Source organism: Cnephaeus nilssonii (assembly GCF_951640355.1).
Source record: "Cnephaeus nilssonii genome assembly, chromosome: 14".
In the NCBI taxonomy this organism is placed as follows: Eukaryota; Metazoa; Chordata; class Mammalia; order Chiroptera; family Vespertilionidae; genus Cnephaeus; species Cnephaeus nilssonii.
In genome coordinates, this window is record NC_137085.1 from 30,990,078 (window position 1) to 31,008,937 (window position 18,860).

General features: G+C 47.3%; 2 protein-coding genes across 4 annotated transcripts in view; one reads left to right on the forward strand and one right to left on the reverse strand.

Moving 5' to 3' along the window:
- Nucleotides 1-1,724: 1,724 nt before the first annotated feature.
- On the forward strand, nt 1,725-7,507 carry LOC307110539 (procathepsin L-like). The gene is made up of 8 exons (XM_079789640.1): nt 1,725-1,773; nt 2,432-2,567; nt 4,020-4,142; nt 4,246-4,392; nt 4,574-4,798; nt 5,265-5,427; nt 6,038-6,155; nt 7,216-7,507. The coding sequence occupies exons 2-8, from the start codon at nt 2,442-2,444 to the stop codon at nt 7,313-7,315; spliced, it is 1,002 nt and encodes a 333-aa protein (XP_079645766.1). The 5' UTR covers nt 1,725-1,773; nt 2,432-2,441; the 3' UTR covers nt 7,316-7,507.
- A 4,956-nt stretch (nt 7,508-12,463) lies between these two features.
- Nucleotides 12,464-18,860, reverse strand: part of DAPK1 (death associated protein kinase 1) — a 158,966-nt gene continuing 152,569 nt past the window's right edge. For 2 of the 3 annotated variants that reach the window (XM_079789580.1, XM_079789579.1), the window contains exons 25-27: nt 16,768-16,956; nt 13,781-15,009; nt 12,465-13,285 (exon numbers count right to left, since the gene is read on the reverse strand). In XM_079789580.1, coding sequence (XP_079645706.1) covers nt 13,240-13,285; nt 13,781-15,009; nt 16,768-16,956 — 1,464 coding nt within the window. In that variant the 3' untranslated portion in view covers nt 12,465-13,239. Of the gene's footprint in view, nt 15,010-16,767; nt 16,957-18,860 lie in introns of all 3 variants that reach the window. The other variant, XM_079789581.1, reaches the window with a different exon arrangement.

Sequence of the window (18,860 nt, forward strand, 5' to 3'; positions counted from 1 at the left end):
GGAGGGAGGAATGCAGAGTTATTGTTTAATGAGTATAGAGTTTCAGTTTGGGAAGATGAAAAGTTCCGAACATGGACAGTGGTGATGGCTGGACAACAATGTGAATGAACTTAATGCCACTAAACTCTACACTTAAAAATAGTTAAAATAGATATTTTGTTACATACATATTACCACAGTTAAAAAGATTATGCATCTGATTGTGTTTTTAGGTTTATCAATTTAGTGCTAAATAGAAATTAGTTTACAAATTCACATGGACCTTGACTCCATTTTTATCAAAATAATTTAAAACATGCATAGAAAAAGGTGATGTGGAAAGGAACACGAGGTAATGATATATATTTTTGTTGTTAATCCTCTCCCGAGGATATTTTTCCATAGATTTTTACAGGGTGGAAAGGAGGGGGAGAGACACACAGAGAGAAACATTGATGTGAGAAAGACTCATCAATTGGTTGCCTCCTGTATGTGCCCTGGACGAGGGCTGGGGATTAAGCCTGAAAATGAAGAACATGCTCTTTTTAATTTTTATTTTAATTTTTATTGATTTCAGAGAGGAGGGAAAAGTAGAGAGAGATAGAAACATCAATGATGAGAGAGAATCATCGATTGGCTGCCTCCTGCATGCCCCACACTGGGGATCAAGCCCGCAACCCAGGCATGTGCCCTTGACCGGAATCGAACCCGGGACCCTTCAATCTGAGGGCAAACCGTCAAGGGCAAGATTGTATATTTTTAAAAAGGTATTTTCAACAATGATTTTGTTTATGTGATAAAAAAGGAAAATGTACAGTGTTTCTAGGGACTTCTTAATTATGTACATTAATATTTAATATATTTTCTTTACTTAAAACGTTTTCACAGATTCATTTAAATCCTGACATTAAATACAGGTTAAAGTAAAAAATCACGGAAGTAAATGTCATTAAAGGAAATTTCTTAAACGAAATCTCAGGAAAAGCACGTTGAGGAAGACAGTCCAGAACCCAGAATGGGGAGGTAAAAGTAGCTTCGTCTTTCAGCCTTTCCTCTTCCTCCTGTTACATCAAATTCTTCCCTAAATGCCTCCTTTCGGTCGGTTTTGAGAAAGGCTTGGGAAGGAAGAAGACTCCTGACCCGGAAGGCAGGAAAGGAGCCTCACAAAATGCCCGGCCTACTCCCTCCCTTTAGGCCATGATTTGGGTCTGGCCATACCCTTCCAGATTCTCCCCAAACCCAGCTGCACCCGTCCTGAAACCAAGATAACGCATCTGCCCGAGGGCTCTGCATTCTGGCGCCCAGCCCCGCCTTCCCTGTCTAATCAACAGGAGTCCCTCGCCAGACCATCCCGTCCTCCGCCCTCGGGGAGATTTCGGGGCCGGCGAGGCACGCTGAAAAAGCTCTTGGGGCTCCCCACAGGCTTCTTTTCGTGAACCACGTGCTGGGCTCATGAATTCGGGGTCCTGGGGTGATCTGGGTCCCAGGGAGGCGCCGAGCTCCTCAGCACAGTCCCGGGGCCCTCCTCTCTCCTCCCTCCACACCCCCATCCTTCGGGTCTGCCTGCGGCAATTGGCAATTCAGAGCGAACCTAATCAGGTGCCTGGAATTCCACGCTCGCAGGCCCCGCCCACAGGCCCCATCAGCCAATCGAGGCGCTGGCAGGCCACGTGGGGGCGGGCCGCTCGGGCCGAATTCCCGAGGCTTTAAATCCGCTGCCGCGGAGGAGTCACAGCCGTCGGAGATCCTGGACCCGCACGTGCAGACGGTGCCTGCTCGGCTGCGCCCCCGAAGGTGAGCGTCGCGGGCCGGGGCCCGAGGCTGCTGGGCCACACCGGGAACCAGCCTTGTGGGTGGAGGGCTCGGGAGTTCCAGGAGGCACCGTCCCGGGTCCTGGCGTGGCGGGCAGGGCAGCCTGACCTCCGTCTGCGGGCTCCCTGCGCTCGGGGCAGCGGTGGGCTTGTGTGGAGCGGGGAGCAGCCCGCACCTCCCAGGCCCGGCCCAGCGGGGCTGCTGTCCGCGGCCCCCGCGGTGCTCTGAGCCTCGGGAGCGCCTGTCCCCGTCCCGGTGCAGGAGTGGGGTCTCTGGGCTGTTTTTCTCCGCCCACACGCTTAGCCTCCCTCCACAGCCCTGGTGTAAATACTTGGGAGGATAAATTCATTTTTTAGCCGAAACCGGTTTGGCTCAGTGGATAGAGCGTCGGTCTGCGGACTGAAAGGTCCCGGGTTCGATTCCGGTCAAGGGCATGTACCTTGGTTGCGGGCACATCCCCAGTGGGGAGTGTGCAAGAGGCAGCTGATCGATGTTTCTGACTCTCTATCCCTCTCTGTAAAAAATCAATAAAATATATTTTTTAAAAATTCATTTTTTACACCTGTGACGTCTCAAGAAGGTAGGATGGCTCTCTAGGCGGACTGGTATAATCAGATACCACTTTCTTTTCCCTCCCTAGTTTTTGGAACATGAATCCTTCATTCTTCGTGATTGCCCTTTACTTGGGAATAGCTTCAGCTGCTCCAAAACTTGATGGAAGTTTGGAGGCACGATGGCACCAGTGGAAGGCAACGCACAGAAAACTATATGGCTCGGTTGGTAACATCTGAAATTATCAGAGAGAATGGGCCAGGCTTTTGGGAGTTTATAGCAGAAAGTAGCTTTTTGTTTTCTTTGAAATACATTTTTAGCCCTAGCTGGTTTGGCTCAATGGATAGAGCCTCGGCCTGCGGACTGAAAGTTCCCAGGTTCGATTCCGGCCAAGGGCACATGCATGGGTTGCCTGCTCGATTCCCAGTGGGGGGCGTGCAGGAGGCAGCCGATTTATGATTCTCTCTCATCATTGATGTTTCTACCTCTCTCTCCCTCTTCCTTCCTCTCTAAAATCAATAAAAAAATTATATATTTTTTATTGTCCCAACCGGTTTGGCTCAGTGGATAGACTCCGATATCCGATAGAGCGTCGGGCTGTGGACAAAAGGTCCTGGGTTGGATTCTGGGTTCGATTCTGGTCGAGGGCATGAATTCGGGGGTCATGGGTTGATCCGGTTCCCAGGGAGGCGCCGAGCTCCTCAGCACAGTCCTGGGGCCCTCCTCTCTCCTCCCTCCACACCCCCATCCCTTAGGTCTGCCTGCGGCAATTGGCAATTGGCAATTCGGAGCGAACCTAATCAGGTGCCTGGAATTCCACGCTCGCAGGCCCCGCCCACAGGCCTCAGCAGCCAATCGAGGCGCTTGGTTGCAGGCTCTATCCCCAGTAGGGGGCGTGCAGAAGGCAGCTGATGGATTTTCTCTCATCAATGTTTCTAACTCTATCCCTCTCCCATTCTCTCTGTAAAAAAAAAACCAATAAAATATATTTAGAAAAAATATATTTTTTATTGATTTCAGAGAGGAAGGGAGAGGGAGAGAGAAATATCAATGATGATGATGCCGAAACCGGTTTGGCTCTGTGGATAGAGCATCGGTCTGCGGACTGAAAGGTCCCAGGTTCGAGTCCGGTCAAGGGCATGTACATTGGTTGCGGGCACATCCCCGGTAGGGGGCGTGCAGGAGGCAGCTGGTTGATGTTTTTCTCTCATCGATGTTTCTAGCTTTCTATCCCTCTCCCTTCCTCTCTGTAAAAAATCAATAAAATAATAAAGTAAAATATTAAAAAAAAAAAGAAATATCAATGATGAGAGAGAATCATTGATTGGCTGCCTCCTGCACGCTCCCTACTGGGGATCGAGCTCGCAACCCGGGAATATGCCCTTGACTGGAATTGAACCTTGGACCCTTCAGTCCCCAGGCCTATGCTCTATCCACTGAGCCAAACCAGCTAGCGCAGACAGTAGCTTCTTGAAGCTGGCTCTTCCCAAGGCAATGACTTCATGACACCCATTACTGAGCACAATATGGGCAAACCTCGCCGGTGTATGGGTGCTGGAGAACAGAAGTAGAAACCTTTCCTGGCCACGGTTTCTCTTCTCCAAATCCACTTGGTGAAGGTGACTTGGTTTTAAATAGAAATAAAAAGGATAGGTTGGCTATATGTTTGCCTCTAGAATGAAGAAGGATGGAGGAGATCAGTGTGGGAGAAGAATATGAAAATGATCGACCTGCACAACCAAGAATACAACCTGGGGAGACAGAGCTTCACCTTGGCAATGAATGCTTTTGGTGACATGGTGAGTGTGGCTTGGGAGGCTTACCTTGCGCTTTCTCTCCCCACTCGGTACTCTACCAAAATAATGCCTTGCTTGCCAACATTCTACTTCCTTTTCCTTGAAGACCAACGAAGAGTTCACGCAGGTGATGAATGGCCATCAGAACCAGAAGCACAAGAGAAGGAGAGTGTTCCGGGAACCGTACATCGCTGAAATCCCCCCAACCGTGGATTGGAGGGAAGAAGGCTATGTAACTCCCGTGAAGAACCAGGTAGGACGATACTCAGCAGGTCTCTCTCCAAGAGTAAAGCCGTAAAGGAGGTGGCGTCATGGCTATGGTAGACTGGGACAATATGTGTTTCACTGATTTTTAAGAGTTGACACATTGTTGGCCAAGTTGTCAAAACCTTGCTATTTGTTCTGCAGACTGAGAGCTTCTATATTGTTTTCAGGGTCAATGTGGTTCTTGTTGGGCATTTAGTGCAACTGGTGCCCTTGAAGGACAGATGTTCCGGAAAACTGGCAAACTTATCTCATTGAGTGAGCAGAACCTTGTGGACTGCTCTCAGGCTCAAGGCAATGAGGGCTGCAATGGTGGCCTAATGGATAATGCCTTCCAGTATGTCAAGGACAACAAAGGCCTGGACTCAGAGGAGTCCTATCCATATCAAGCAAAGGTAAGCAAAGTTCTTATCTCTGTGCCATTCCTTTTGAAAGTTGAACACCTTAGAGCAAACAGATGCCATATTTAGAATTCATATTTTATTTTATTTTTTATTTTTATTTTTAGAATTCATATTTTAGACTGTAGAGTCTATATATGTAAACCGTCAGAACTTTCATCAAACTGTATCAGTCTTGAACAGTTCTGTTTGGGATGTTCACAGTTCTTATTTCTGTGCTACATGGAGACATACATGCCATTCTATATGTAGCACACTATTCTTCAGAGTGAAACATTTCTTATGGAGAGACAGACCGACAGCGCCTCATTGAATAGACACCAGCTAGTTTTTCATTTTCAAAACCGCCAGTAGCATTTCACAAACGTAACCTGGAAATCACGGAGCTGCCTACTGTCTGAAACTCATGCTTCCCGGGAGGTGGGTTAGTGATCACATCTCTTCCCCTTTCCCTTTAAAGGTTGGACCCTGCAAATACAGGCCCGAGGATTCTGTTGCCAACGTCACTGGCTTCGTGGACATCCCTGCGCAGGAGAGTGCCCTCGTGAAGGCAGTGGCATCCGTGGGGCCCATCTCTGTTGCTATAGATGCAAGCCATCTTAGCTTCCAGTTCTACGAAGATGGTAAGCATTGTCTGTGTAGAAATTTAGGCAGAAAAACTGGAAAACCACCATGACATAAAGCAAGATTCACTCTGGTTTGCATACTTTCTGGGCGTGTGGATTTAGCATTGTTCACTGTGCACACATAATGTCTTTCCCTGGTGTTTCCATTTGACATTACTTGAGCTATGTCCTCATGATTTCAAGCACTTCCCAAATATATTTAAATGGCTACATAATTTGATTGGTATTGCTTAATACTGTATACTTGACCTTTTTCCAGTTGTTAGGCCTTTAAAATTTTCCAAAGAATTTTACTATTGTAATTAAAACGAGAGAGATCCTTTGACTCAAGTCATTTTGCGTTCTGTGCTATTTCCTAAGACTGACATCCTAAAAGTAGAATGCAAGGCTTCCAGAGTGTCTTTATGCCTCCTGACTGACAGGTTGTTTACAAAAGAGATTGTGCCAATTCAAAAAAAAAAAAAAAAGATCTTGTTTTCAAATCTTACTTAGTTTTATGTCATTTATCTGAATTTTGAAATGCCTTCCTTACTGTAGTTGATATGCAGGGTTACTGTCACCTGCCAGTTGGAGGTTGTCATGCCAATATTGAATTTTACTTTCCCAGGCATTTATTATGAGCAGCACTGCAGCAGCGTGGATCTAGATCATGGTGTTCTGGTGGTTGGCTATGGCTTTGAAGGAGAAGAATCAAGTAACAATAAATATTGGATTGTCAAGAACAGGTATAAACGGCTAAAAATACTTATATTGGAAAAGGGAGACATTTTTGGAATTAGTATATGGATACAGGTCTTCAAACTCTTGAGCACATTTCTGAAATTCCAGAAGTCTTTTTTTTTTTTTTTCCTCTGTATAGTCCTGTTTATTCATTTTTTTGTTAATGCTCACTAGAGGATTTTTTTTTTCTTGCATTGATTTTTTAAACTTATTTTTTAAATAAATTTTTATTGATTTCAGAGAGGAAGGAAGAGGGAGAGAGAGATAGATGAAAGAGAATCCTTCAGTGATGAAAGAGAATTGTTGATCGACTGCCTCCTGCACGCCCCCCTACTGGGAATGAGCCTGTAACCCAGGCATGTGCCCTTGACTGGAATCGAACCTGGAACCCTTCAGTCTGCAGGCTGATGCTCCGATGCTCTATCCATAGAGCCAAACCGGCTAGGGCTGCATTGATTTTTTTAGAGAGAGTGGAAGGAAGGGGGAGAGACAGAGAAAGAAATATTGATATGTGAGAGACACATTGATTGGCTGCCTCCCACACCATGCCCTTGACCGGAATGGAACTTGTGGACTGATGCTCTTAACCACTGAGCAAAATCGGCTAGGGCTGAAATTTAACGTTATGATCACACATTCGTATGCCTGTGTGTTCCTTAAGTGGGATAAAGTCTTCTGCCGAAATTCCAGAATCTTGATCCCACTTAAAGGAACACAGCATACGAATGTGTGACTATAACATGAAGATTCTGCCTCAGCTTGCTGGAGAATCGATATAGTTTTTGTACCATTACATTTCTAATTTGAAAATTTTTTTAGTTCTGAAACACATCTGACCCCAAGCGTTTCCTTTTTTTATCTAATTTTGCAGTTCTGTGAAAGGTTTGGGGATCGAAGTTATGTGCAGGCTTAGAACTCAGCCAAGAACTAGAACTGTCTCTCCGGATTCTTTCTGGATCTCTTTGGGCCTCTCTGGTGCACTGTTTAAGTATCAGGCGTAGTTGTTAATAAAAGTAAATGTGTTTGATTATTTGAATAAAATGGAAAACCCTCTCTTTTTTTCAGCTGGGGTGAAACTTGGGGCAAGAATGGCTACATAAAGATGGCCAAAGACCGGAACAACCACTGTGGAATTGCCACCGCGGCCAGCTATCCTACTGTGTGAGATGATGGTGATAAAGAAAGACTTGATTGCAACACTTGAATCTTGAAGATCCAAACTGTGATTTTAATTCTGTGATGTTTTACATTGGTGAAAATGTTACCACTTCTTTTATAAGGATGTATAAATTTTTACCTTTTAAAATAAAACTTAATTTTTTTTATTATTTTTAATCCTCGCCCAAGGATATGTTTATTGATTTTAGAGAGAAAGGGGTAGAGAGAGAAACATCGGTGTGGGAGAGAAACATTGATCAGTTGCCTCTGGTATGTGCTTCGACTGGGGATTGAACCTGAAACCTTTTGGTGTACAGGACAATGCTCCAATCAATTGAGCCACCCAGCCAGGGCTAAAACTTAATTTTATATGTAGAGGTGGGGTTCTTTCTGTTTTTAATACATTTATTTTCTAGACACAAATGTAATTGGGCCCTAAAGACAACTGAATGTGCCAGGGGTCCATTGGGACAGTGGCTGGGTGACCTTCTGGGTCCTCTAGAGCAGGGGTCCTCAAACTTTTTAAACAGGGGGCCAGTTCACTGTCCCTCAGACCGTTGGAGGCCGGACTATAGTTTAAAAAAAACTATGAACAAATTCCTATGCACACTGCACATACCTTATTTTGAAGTAAAAAAACAAAACACATGTGGCCCGCGGGCCGTAGTTTGAGGACGCCTGCTCTAGAGTGGAGGGTTGGGAGGGAAGGAGAGAAAAACAAGAGAAACATGGATTGGTTGCCTCCCGTGCATGCCCTTTGGGGGCCAAGGTCAACCTGCAACCCAAGTATGTGCACCTGACTTGGAATTAAACCCGTGACCCTCCAGTCCTCGGGCAGATGCTCTAACCACTTAGACATAACAGCCAGGGCAAGGACAATTATTTTAATAAGGAAAAAAATTCATATTTTAGAAAAGTTGAGCACACACACGTAGGATTGCTAGGTTAAAAAGGGGCCTTGGGAATCATGATTATTTGACCCAAGATAATGATAACCCAACTGAGTTACAGGAGGAATGCCACAGTTTTTGCTGCATCTTCCCCACCTGCTAGTGAAGACCACCTGGCTACTGGCAGTCAAAGAAGGCCTGGACCTGGTGGGTTGCCAAGAATGTTTGTCAGCTGGCAGTTCATGACGTGTCTGGCTTGTGAGTCAGTGCATAGTGCTTATTTATTGTTTTGGCAGTATTGCAGATGTCCCCCATTTTACCCCTTTGCCCACTACCACCCAGCACCCCCTCCCCTCCCCTGGCCTTCACTGTTCTGTTGTCTGCGTCCATTGGCTAGTTCCCTACTCCCACCCCTTCCCTCCGGTTCTGTTTTGTGTCCATTTAATTTGTCCATTGGATTCCACATATAAGAGATAATATGGTATTTATCTTTTAATGATACTTACAACTCTGTCGGAGTAAGAACATTTTCATGCACAATGTTTTCCATTTTCCACTGTCCTTTTGGCTCAGTTTGAGGATATATACACTGAGTGGCCATGTTGTTATGATCTCTGAACACATAGTAATCTGGCCACTCAGTGTGTGTGTGTGTGTGTGTGTGTATCTACATCTACACTAATGAAAGAGAAAGATGCAAATTGACCATACCTTCATGATGCCCACCAGCCAATCAGGAGTGAGTATGCAAAATAACCCAACAAAGATGGTGGGTTAATTTGCATACACAGGTGCCGAGTGGCTGGGGGCGGGGCGGGGCGACGACGCAGGCATTCCGCACTGTTCCAGCAGCTCCGGTCCTCTGGGCAGTGTGGGAAGGCGGAAAGGCGGCTCCGGGCCAGACCGAAGGCGGTGCCGGTAGCCAGGGGAAGGAAGGCCCATTCTTGCACGAATCTTCGTGCATTGGGCCTCTAGTGTGTGTGTGTGTGTGTGTGTGTGTGTGTGTGTGTGTGTGTGTGTGTGTATTAGAGGCCCGGTGCATGAATTTGTGCATAAGTGGGGTCTGGCCAGCCTGGCCAGGGGGAGGGGACATGGGTGGTTGGCCGGCCTGCCTGCTGGTCGAACTAGTTGAGGGGACAATTTGCATATTAGCCTTTTATTATATAACTGCCCTCCCCTGCTGGCCTGGTCGCCCCTAACTGCCCTCCTCTGCCGGCCCTGTCACCCGCAACTGCCCTCCCTTGCAGGCCTGGTCCTTCCCAATTGCCCTCCCCTGCTGGCCTAATCGCCCACAACTGCCCTCTGCAGATCATCTTGTGGCGGCCATCTTGTGTCCACATGGGGGCAGCCATCTTTGACCACATGGGGGTGGCCATCTTGTATGTTGGAGTGATGGTCAATTTGCATTTTACTCTTTTATTAGATAGGATATACACTGAGTGGCCAGATTATTATCTCTTAACGCATAATAATCTGGCCACTCAGTGTATAAGAAGGGTTGTACTTTCTCTAAAGCCATTAGTTTTCCAGATTTAATGATGAGATTCAGCCCCTGTGTATGAGCCTGGCCAGTGTTTCTAGCTCAAGGTCAGCTTCTCTGACGGCTCATGATGTCACTTCTTAGAGGGAGCCAGGTCTCTCCCGCTGTGGTTCAGGTCACTGAACCATTGTCGCTGGGGTGGGGAGGGAAGGACACTGCGTGTATGAGAGGGAGAGAGAGAACACAGATCTCCTTTGGATCTATGATCTGGAATTTTTATAAATGTCATTGGGTACGGAAATTATGCCCAGGAGTCCTTGGGCTAAACTGAACCAGCCATATATCAAGTGGCCTATGGGTTCCCTCAAAGTGATTTTATCTGCTGCTCAACCCTAGCACTTAGAAGTAACATCTCCACTCATCTTCCCTGGGGTCAATTTTCCACACCTGGGAGAATCTGGAAGTAGATTCTTTTTTTTTTTTTTTTTTTAAAGATATATTTTATTGATTTTTTTTTTTACAGAGAGGAAGGGAGAGGGATAGAGAGTTAGAAACATCAATGAGAGAGAAACATCAATCGGCTACTACTGGGGATGTGCCCGCAACCAAGGTACATGCCCATCCCCAAGGTACATGGGGATGTGCCCGCAACCAAGGTATATGGAATCGAACCTGGGACCTTTCAGTCCAAAGGCTGACGCTCTATCCACTGAGCCAAACCGGTCAGGGCTGGAAGTAGATTCTTGATAAAATTAAACTCAGGGTGACCAGATTACCAGTAAGTCTCCCGTGTGTAACCATGTCCTTCAGCTGGTGCTTAGACTTGGGTTGAGGGGCTCAGTGACAGAAGGTTCTCGGGACCCAAGGAGCCACCCCAGCGGCACTCAGCACAGAGACGTTTGGGTCTCACGGGGGAGGCTCCTCTTGCTCTCTGCTCCCTTGGTTCAGAGCTGCCTTCTTGAGCGTGACGCTCAAATTTCTGTGTCCGGGTAACTCCTTAGCAAGGGCCAGGCTTCTCCAGGACTGTTAGGAGGTGGCCACTGCCCTTTCTTATAGCCCACGGGTCCTTGTTCTTTAGACTCTCCCTGGTGTCCTGTTTCTGACCAGAATGGAGAACACCTTCCGATGTTCTTGGAGCGGATGCCGTTGTTCGCTCAGGGAGCCCAGCTCTGCTGTCTGTGGTCCCTGGACTAAAAGTCCACTTGGGGATTTGTAAGACCGAAGAAAGAAACAAGTGCAGGACGGATAGATGTCCAAACCTGTAGATAATATTTATGAAAATTTATTTGAGTCACCCCTGGCCTGGTTGCTCAGTTGGTTAGAGCATCTTCCTAATACACCAAGGTTGTGGGTTCGATCCCGGCCAGGGCACATAGGAGAATCAACAAATGATGGATAAATAAGTGGAACAAGCTGGTGTTTCACTTCCCCTTCCTCTCTCAAATTAAAAAAAAAAAAAAAAGGCTGGTACAGTTCTTTACGATTATTTGCTCAGCATTCCCCCCCCCCCCCCCCCGTCCCTTTCTCCTGTTCACCCAGGGTCCCTGGGGCCAGCCCAGTCATATAACTCAGTCTCCTGCAACGACCATGTTTTGCAGAGGGATAGCCCAGGGAACCACGCTGGACCGGTCAGAATCCTCGGGGATTTCAGGTGTACAGGATGCTGCTCCAACCAACTGAGCCACACTGGCCAGGGCTCCTCTGGGATTTTACACTGATGCTGCCAGAGGCAAACCTCCTGCCTGCGGGTTCTAGCTGCCTGATACTATATCCCTGGGATGTAAAGTGCTCATGAAGTTGGCATTAGGAGGGAGTTGACACAAGAAAAGGAGGTCCCACTCTCCTAAGGCAACCAGTTTCGATTTGTGTCATCTTTTCTAGGCATGCCTATGTATAGCTTTTTGTTTAATTAATTCTTTTTTTATTATAAAAGTAAATCATGTTTAAAAAGTAAATCATGTATAATCATGTATCATGTGACTAATTTGGGCAGAACAGAAATGAACTGCATTCCTTCCCATCAACAGAGAAAGTCATTGTTACCTTTTTATTATTTATTTATTTACAGAGCGGGGGAGAGAGACGGAGAGAAACATTGATGTGAGAGAGACACATCAAGTGGCCTGGACTGGGATCGAGCCGGCAACCAAGGTATGTGCCTTTGACTGGAATTGAGCCCAGGACCCTTTAATCCGAGGGCTGGCCCTCTATCCATTGAACCAAACCAACCAGGGCCATTCCTACCGTTTTAGTCTTCCTCCGTCCAGTATTTTTTCTTTGCCCATTTTTTTTTTTTAAACAAGCATGAGATTTTACTAAATATAGGCTTTGGTCACGTAGAGCTTTTGTGTCTCACAGCTGCTATGCAGGTCAAAACCAGAGTTTCTAGTGGGTCCATATTTAAAGAAGGGCAGGAAGTACTATCTTAGGTTTTCCCTTGCTCCTGCAGGGCACCATTCCCTTTCGTTAGTATAGAAACAGGAAGCTTCCTTTGTCTCCCCATTGCTGAGACTCAATGATCCCACTTGTGTGTGTTTTTGGTTCATCCAAGGAAAACTGGAAGGGAGTCTCTTTTCTCTAAAGTGAGGACCGATGTGAAAATCAGCTGGGCTTTTTCTCCCCCTCACCATTCCTAACTGTAGTCATAATTAAGCTGGGTTGTTTTCCAGACCTGGGAGTTTAGGTTTCATGACTTTCCGGATTATAGATTCGCCTGTCCCACCACATGCGGCATAGGTAAGTATAAACAAAGCAAAGAAAGAATTCCTTTTGAAGTAAAGACCAACAAACTAATGCAACAAGCAATAGTTTATTAAAAAAAAAAAGGGGGGGAAACAACAAAAAGAAAAACAAATGACCTTTTTTACTATCTCATAGATTAAGTAAAAATACTTGTATTAATATATGTATATACATACTGCATATATATATATATATACACACACATATGATATAACATTAAAATTACATGCTTCTCAGGACAGAAGAATTAGGACATGTTCCCCCATATGAATTTAAAACTCTATCACCATTTAAAACCACTGCAATAAAACTTGCTTCCTTTATTTTCTTTTGTAGATTTCAAGTACAGGAAGTTATCAAACCAGGATCCCAATGTGGAAAACCATCTGCTATGCACAAATGACAACGGACAGCCACAAACCGTGAGTCGGGGGTTTTGGATTCTCACACAGATCTTCGTAGCCCCCCAACTGTCACCCTTCTACCTGAGATGAGAGGGAATGATAAAGCGCCACAGTCTGTTGATTCCACACGGACGTTCACATTGACGTTTAAACAAAAGCTAACGAGTACGTGTCACCGTAGCAACAACACTGGCCATGAAATCCCTCTAGAGGAGGATTCCTTGTTCCCCTTTCCTCGCCAAATAAAGCACAGAAAACTGCCGGGAAAAGAACCCAACACCAATCGGGGGGTGAAGCACCTCTGGCGATGATCACACAGCGAGGGGCAGAGAGGGGGCGTTTCCTTCGGGACAGCTCCTGGCTGACGTGATGATTTCAAACACACCCTCGTCTGCAAAAGGCACTCACATATTGTCTATTTATAAATCATACAGTGGGAGTCCATACATGAGGGGGTTCTCCTATAAATATAAAAAAGATAAGCTGAGGACATGATCTATAACAAAGAAAAGAGTATGAAATGCACATTTTGGATAAATGTGCGCTTTTTTATTTAAAGGACAATCAATATAATCGTTAAAAATTTTTCATTGAAAAGTTGGGAATTCCAGTAAAATTGTCAGTCAGAAGCAAGGGACGAGAGGCTGAGAGACGGAGTCCAGAACACGGAGAGGAGGGACACTAGCTTCTCAAATGGCCAAACGGACGGGTGTGATTAGCTCTTAAAGGAGAAAAGACCGTTCACTCACAATGGAATGTGTGAGAGGGAGGAAGGGCGGGAAGGAAGGAGGGAGGGGTTAGCAGAGAAATAGGTGCAGCAGGAGGGAGGGGGGGCGCCCTTCAGTAGGTGGGCATAGAAGGGGGTGCATCTGGAATCTCTTGATGGGAAAGATGGCTGCACCCCCCTTGCTTTTTGCAGTTTGAAGACACCCTGCCCAAGCCAAAGCTGCCCTCACCTGGACACGACCGAGCTAATGGAATTATAAGATGTGCCACTGTTGCAGCTCGAGGCGTAGGCCTCCTGGCCGTTGCCGTCGAGGTGGATTTTGAACACCGAGGACGCCTTCAGTAGGAAGTCTGCCGCGTCTCGGCGCCCCAGCTCCCGGAGTTTGGACATGAGGATGCCAACTGTGCTCTCGGGGTAGGCGGTCCACTCCCGGAGCAGGGCGTGGACTGGGCTCGGGAGGAACTCCTTGGGAGCCCCGTTGTTGGTGTTGTACTTGGCCACCAGGTCGGGGAGGCCCAAGTTCATGGCGAGAAGGCACCAGTCCTTCCCCATGGGATCGGGCGGGTCCAGCAGGCGACTAAGTTTCCTCCGGGTCAGGAGGCTCAGGTCGGACGCGTGGATGTCCATCCCCAGGCTGGCCTGCGAGTAGATGTCGTGGCACCCGAAGCACAGGATGCTGCTGAAGCTTTCCTTGTACCCGCCCATGGTGTTGGTCAGCGAGGTCTCCTTCAGGGTCTGCGCCCGGAAGAAGTCCCGGGGCTGGTAGATCATGACGGGCTCGTGGTGCTCCCTCAGCTGCTGGGGGCTCAGGTAGTGCTTCACGGTCAGCAGCCCCGGCAGCGTGGTGGCCATGACGGTCTCGATGGTGCTGCACACCGAGTCCAGCAGGAGGCAGCACTTGATCTTCTCCGTCTCGAGCCCGCGCACCTGGACCTCGATGCCCTGGCCGTGGTTGACCAGGAGCACCAGGAGCTCGGCCCCGCGGTTGGCGATCTTGCAGCCGCTCACCCACAGGCGAATGTCCGCGTCCCCCTCGGCGCTCTGTTGGTGGATCCACCGGCACAGGTTCACCTGGACCTTGTGGAAGATGCCGCACGGGAAGGGGGCGAGGTGCTCCACGGGGACGATGCGGACTCCGCCGTAGACCATCACCTCGTCCTCCTCGTCCGTCCAGGAGCGGTGCAGGTTGTCTGTCTTGATCAGGGCGGGGATGTCCACCATGGTCCCGCTGCTCAGGTCCCGGGCACAGATGTCCATGGCATCGAGGATCTGCAGCAGCTCCTCCACGTCGCTGTCGGGCACCAGGCGCTGGATGTCCTCCGTGGTGTAGCGGCCCCGGTAGTGGTGCAGGGCCCGCGGGGTCTCCACGGAGAGCAGCTTCCCCAGGACGTTGGTGCAGAGCCAGCGGGGGTCCAGGAGCAGCACGTCCTGGACGGTTTCACTCTGCATGATGTTGATCTGCCGGAGGAGACAACGAGAAGTCGCACAGAGGAACCTACATGAACAGGCACCAGCCGCTCAGAGAACTAACGGGCCCGAGCAGTGACAGAATCTGAGCAGATGTTGCGAGGAACGACTCCTCCATCATTCGTATGGCTGGCTCTCGAATATCAGTTACTAAGCCAAAAACCAGTTTGAGGAGGTCGTAAGAGAAATTTTGAAAAGACCGTGGACTCTTAAAAAAAAAAAGGTGAGAGATGGCAGCTATGGAATGAGTGATTTTTGACTAGATTCTGTTCCAAAATAAATACATAAATAAGTAAAACCAGCTATAAAAGAAATTATTGGCACAAGTGGCAAACAATTGAATAAGGACTACGTATTCAATAGTATATCAATATTATGTGTCCAGAATGGGATTTATTAATTATATTGTGGCTATGTGGGAAAATGTCCTCTTTAGGAGATACAGGCCAAAATCTTGTTTTTTATTTTAGAGAGAGGAAGGGAAAGAGAGAGATAGAAATATCCATGATGAGAGAGAATCATTGATTGGCTGCCTCCTGCATGCTCCCTACTGGGGATCAAGCCCGCAACCCAGGCATGTGCCCTGACCAGGAAGGGAACTGTGACCTACAGGTTCGTAGGTGGATGCTCAACCACTGGGCTACGCTGGCAGGGCTACGCTGGCAGGGCTGTTCCTCCTAATTCATAGAAACAGCTAAAATGAGGAGACAGAAAAATATGATCCAAATGAAAGCCAGGAACTGAATGAAATGGAGACAAGCAATCTACCAGAGAAAGAGTTCAAAACACTGGCTATAAGGCTGCTCAATGAACTCGGGAGAAGACTAGGTGAACGCAGTGAGAATTTCGACAGAAAAGAAACTAGCAGTGCTCTCCCTCCATGGCTTTCTTCCCTAAACTCTAAGGGTCTCTAGAGACTTGCAACCAGGGGAGCAATGGGGGCGGCAGGTTGTCCCCTGAACCTGACTCCAAGGCCCCCTTTTCTCTGAGCCAATGGCAGCTCTGCCTTGGCTCATTTCTTTCCCATAATGTTTCTGGAAAACAAAGCAGCCCCGCCTAGGGTCTCTTGTTGCTTCTTCTATACTAATCCCTTCCTGCTTCATGTCCCAGCTTTAATAAACACATTCTTAAAATCACACACACCAATCAGACCTAAAGAACACAGTAACTGAAATGAAAAAAAACAACAAATACACTAGAGGGAATCAACACCAGATTAGTTGATGCAGATGAATGAGCCAGCAAGCTGAAATAAATGAACTAGAGACTAAAAAATAGAAAAGATCAACAAAACTAAGAGCTGGTTCTTTGAACAGATAAATAGATAAACCTTTAGCCAGGTTCATCAAGAAAAATAAGAGAAAGGGCCTAAATTAATCAAATCAGAAAGGAAAGAGAAGAGACAACCCACCACAGAAATACAAAGGGTTGTAGGAGGACACTATGAGCAACGATACACCAACAAATTCGACAACCTAGAAGAAATGGCTAAATTCCTAGAAATAGAATCTTCCAAGACTGAATGTTGTTCCTAGTAATCAGTCTGTTCAGATTGTCTGCTGCTTCCTGATTCAATCAGTAATCAGAAAACTCCCAACTAACAAAATTCCAAGACTAGAAGGCTTCCCAGGTGAATTCTACTAAGCGTTCAAAGAATTCATACCTATCCTTCAGCTCCGCAGAGGGAAAGCTCCCAAACTCAGTCCCCCTGACACCCCCTGGAGCCCTGCCCGCCCCGCGAGCCCTCACCTCGCCGGCGCTGTGGAGCTGCTGGGCTATGCCCCGGAGGTCCTCCTCGCTGGCCAGGGGGTTCAGCTGGTCCTGCACGTCGTACACAAACTGCTGCAGGGACATCAGCTGGTTGGGCCCATTGAGCTTCCTCCAGGACGGCAGCGTGGAGATGATTTTCTCACACAGGTGGGTCATCGGAGGGCAGCCCTGGAACATGCAGGACGTGGCAGGTCAGTGCACAGCTGTGGGGACGCGGCAGGAGGCCGGGTTTTCATGGGGACTGTTGAAATTTTTCAATTTAGACTAATTCTTTTTTATTTATTTTTTATTGATTTCAGAAAGTAAGGCAGGCGGGGGGGAGAGAGAGAGAGAGAGAGAGACATCAATGATGAGAGAGAATCATTGATTGGCTGCCTCTTGCATGCCCCCTACTGGGGATTGAGCCTGCAACCGGGGCATGTGCCCTTGAGTGGAATCGAACCCAGGACCCTTCAGTCCGTAGGCTGACGCTCTATCCACTGAGCCAAACCAGCTAGGGCTAGACTAATTCTTGGTATTGGCTTGAAATGGGTTTTTAATCTTTTAACTTGATTAAATAAATCAGTCTGCTACAGACTCATCTACCCGACCACACCTTCCTAATTAAAAGCCACAGCAGCCATACCCTGCACCCCGTCATTCATGAGGCTGTCCCCTGGTGGACAGTAGCTTTTAGGTCAGCTGAATTTCACTCCTTATTAAAAAAACAACACACAGAATGCCCAGGGATACAGGCAAGTTCGAACGGCCTGACCTCAGGAGGGGAGGGTGTGTGTGTGTGTGAAGCGAACATCGTGCCACACCCCAAGAACACAGTCTCATTCCATTTGTTCATCTATTTTATGCCCTTCAACAAGTGTTGTTGGCGAATTTTTTCTACCTTCTGCATTTTCTAAATATTTCACAAGTTGCTTTTTTTATATCATTATCTATATATAAAACCCTAATATGCAAATAGACCGAACAGTGGAACAACTGAACAACCGGTTGCTATGACGTGTAACCACCAGGGACGCGTGTGGAACATGGTCGGTGTCGGCTGCAGTGGCATGGTGAGTGGGGGGTGCCAGACCAACGTGGGGCCAGATGGTTGCTGGCATCAGGGCAAGCCTCTGGTGGTTACTGAAAATTCTTTGCTCCCGTGAGCCTCGGTCCTGCCCGCTGCTCACACCTGCTGCTGGTACCTGGTGCCGGTCCTGATGGATCGCTCGGCGCCATCAGTGGGTGCGAGTGGCGGCTGCCGGCCCTGATCGCTCCTGAGGGTTCTCCACCTCCCCCTGGTCCTGAGGGGCGACTGGGGCAGCAGCCACTGCTTGCACCTGCTGATGGCACTGGCCCTGCTTGCACCCACTGCTGGCACCGGCCCCAATCGCTCTGTGCCATCAGCAGGTGTGAGTGGGGCCAGTGTATGGGAGCAGCGGTGGCGGTAGCGGGGCTGCCGGCAGAGAGGGGACCAGGGGCTGCAGCAGGAGGGGCCAGGTGGGGGCACGGAGGATGGGCCGAGGCGCTCCCCTGTGCCCACTGCAGCCTTGCAGCCCAGAGTTCCTTTCAACGTACATGAATTCATGCACTGGGCCCCTAGCATGCATGCATGCGCATATATATATATATATATATATATATATATATATATATATATAATTATGTATATATATGTATATATATATACGTATATATATATGTATATATATACATATATATATACGTATATATATGTGTGTATATATATGTGTGTGTGTGTGTGTGTGTGTGTGTGTATATATATATATATATATATATATATATATATATGTATGTATATATATATTTCAGAGAGGAAGGGAGAGGGAGAGAGAGATAGAAACATTAATGATGACAGAGAATCATTGACCGGCTGCCTCCTGCATGCCCCCTACTGGGAATTGAGCCTGCAACTTGGGCATGTGCCCTTAATCAAAATCAAACCTGGGACCCTTCAGTCTGCAGGCCAACACTGTATCCACTGAGCCAAATCAGCTAGGGCTGTATCATTATATATTTTAAAAATTTATTAAGTTTATCAGGGTGACATTGGTTAGTAACATTTTGTTTCA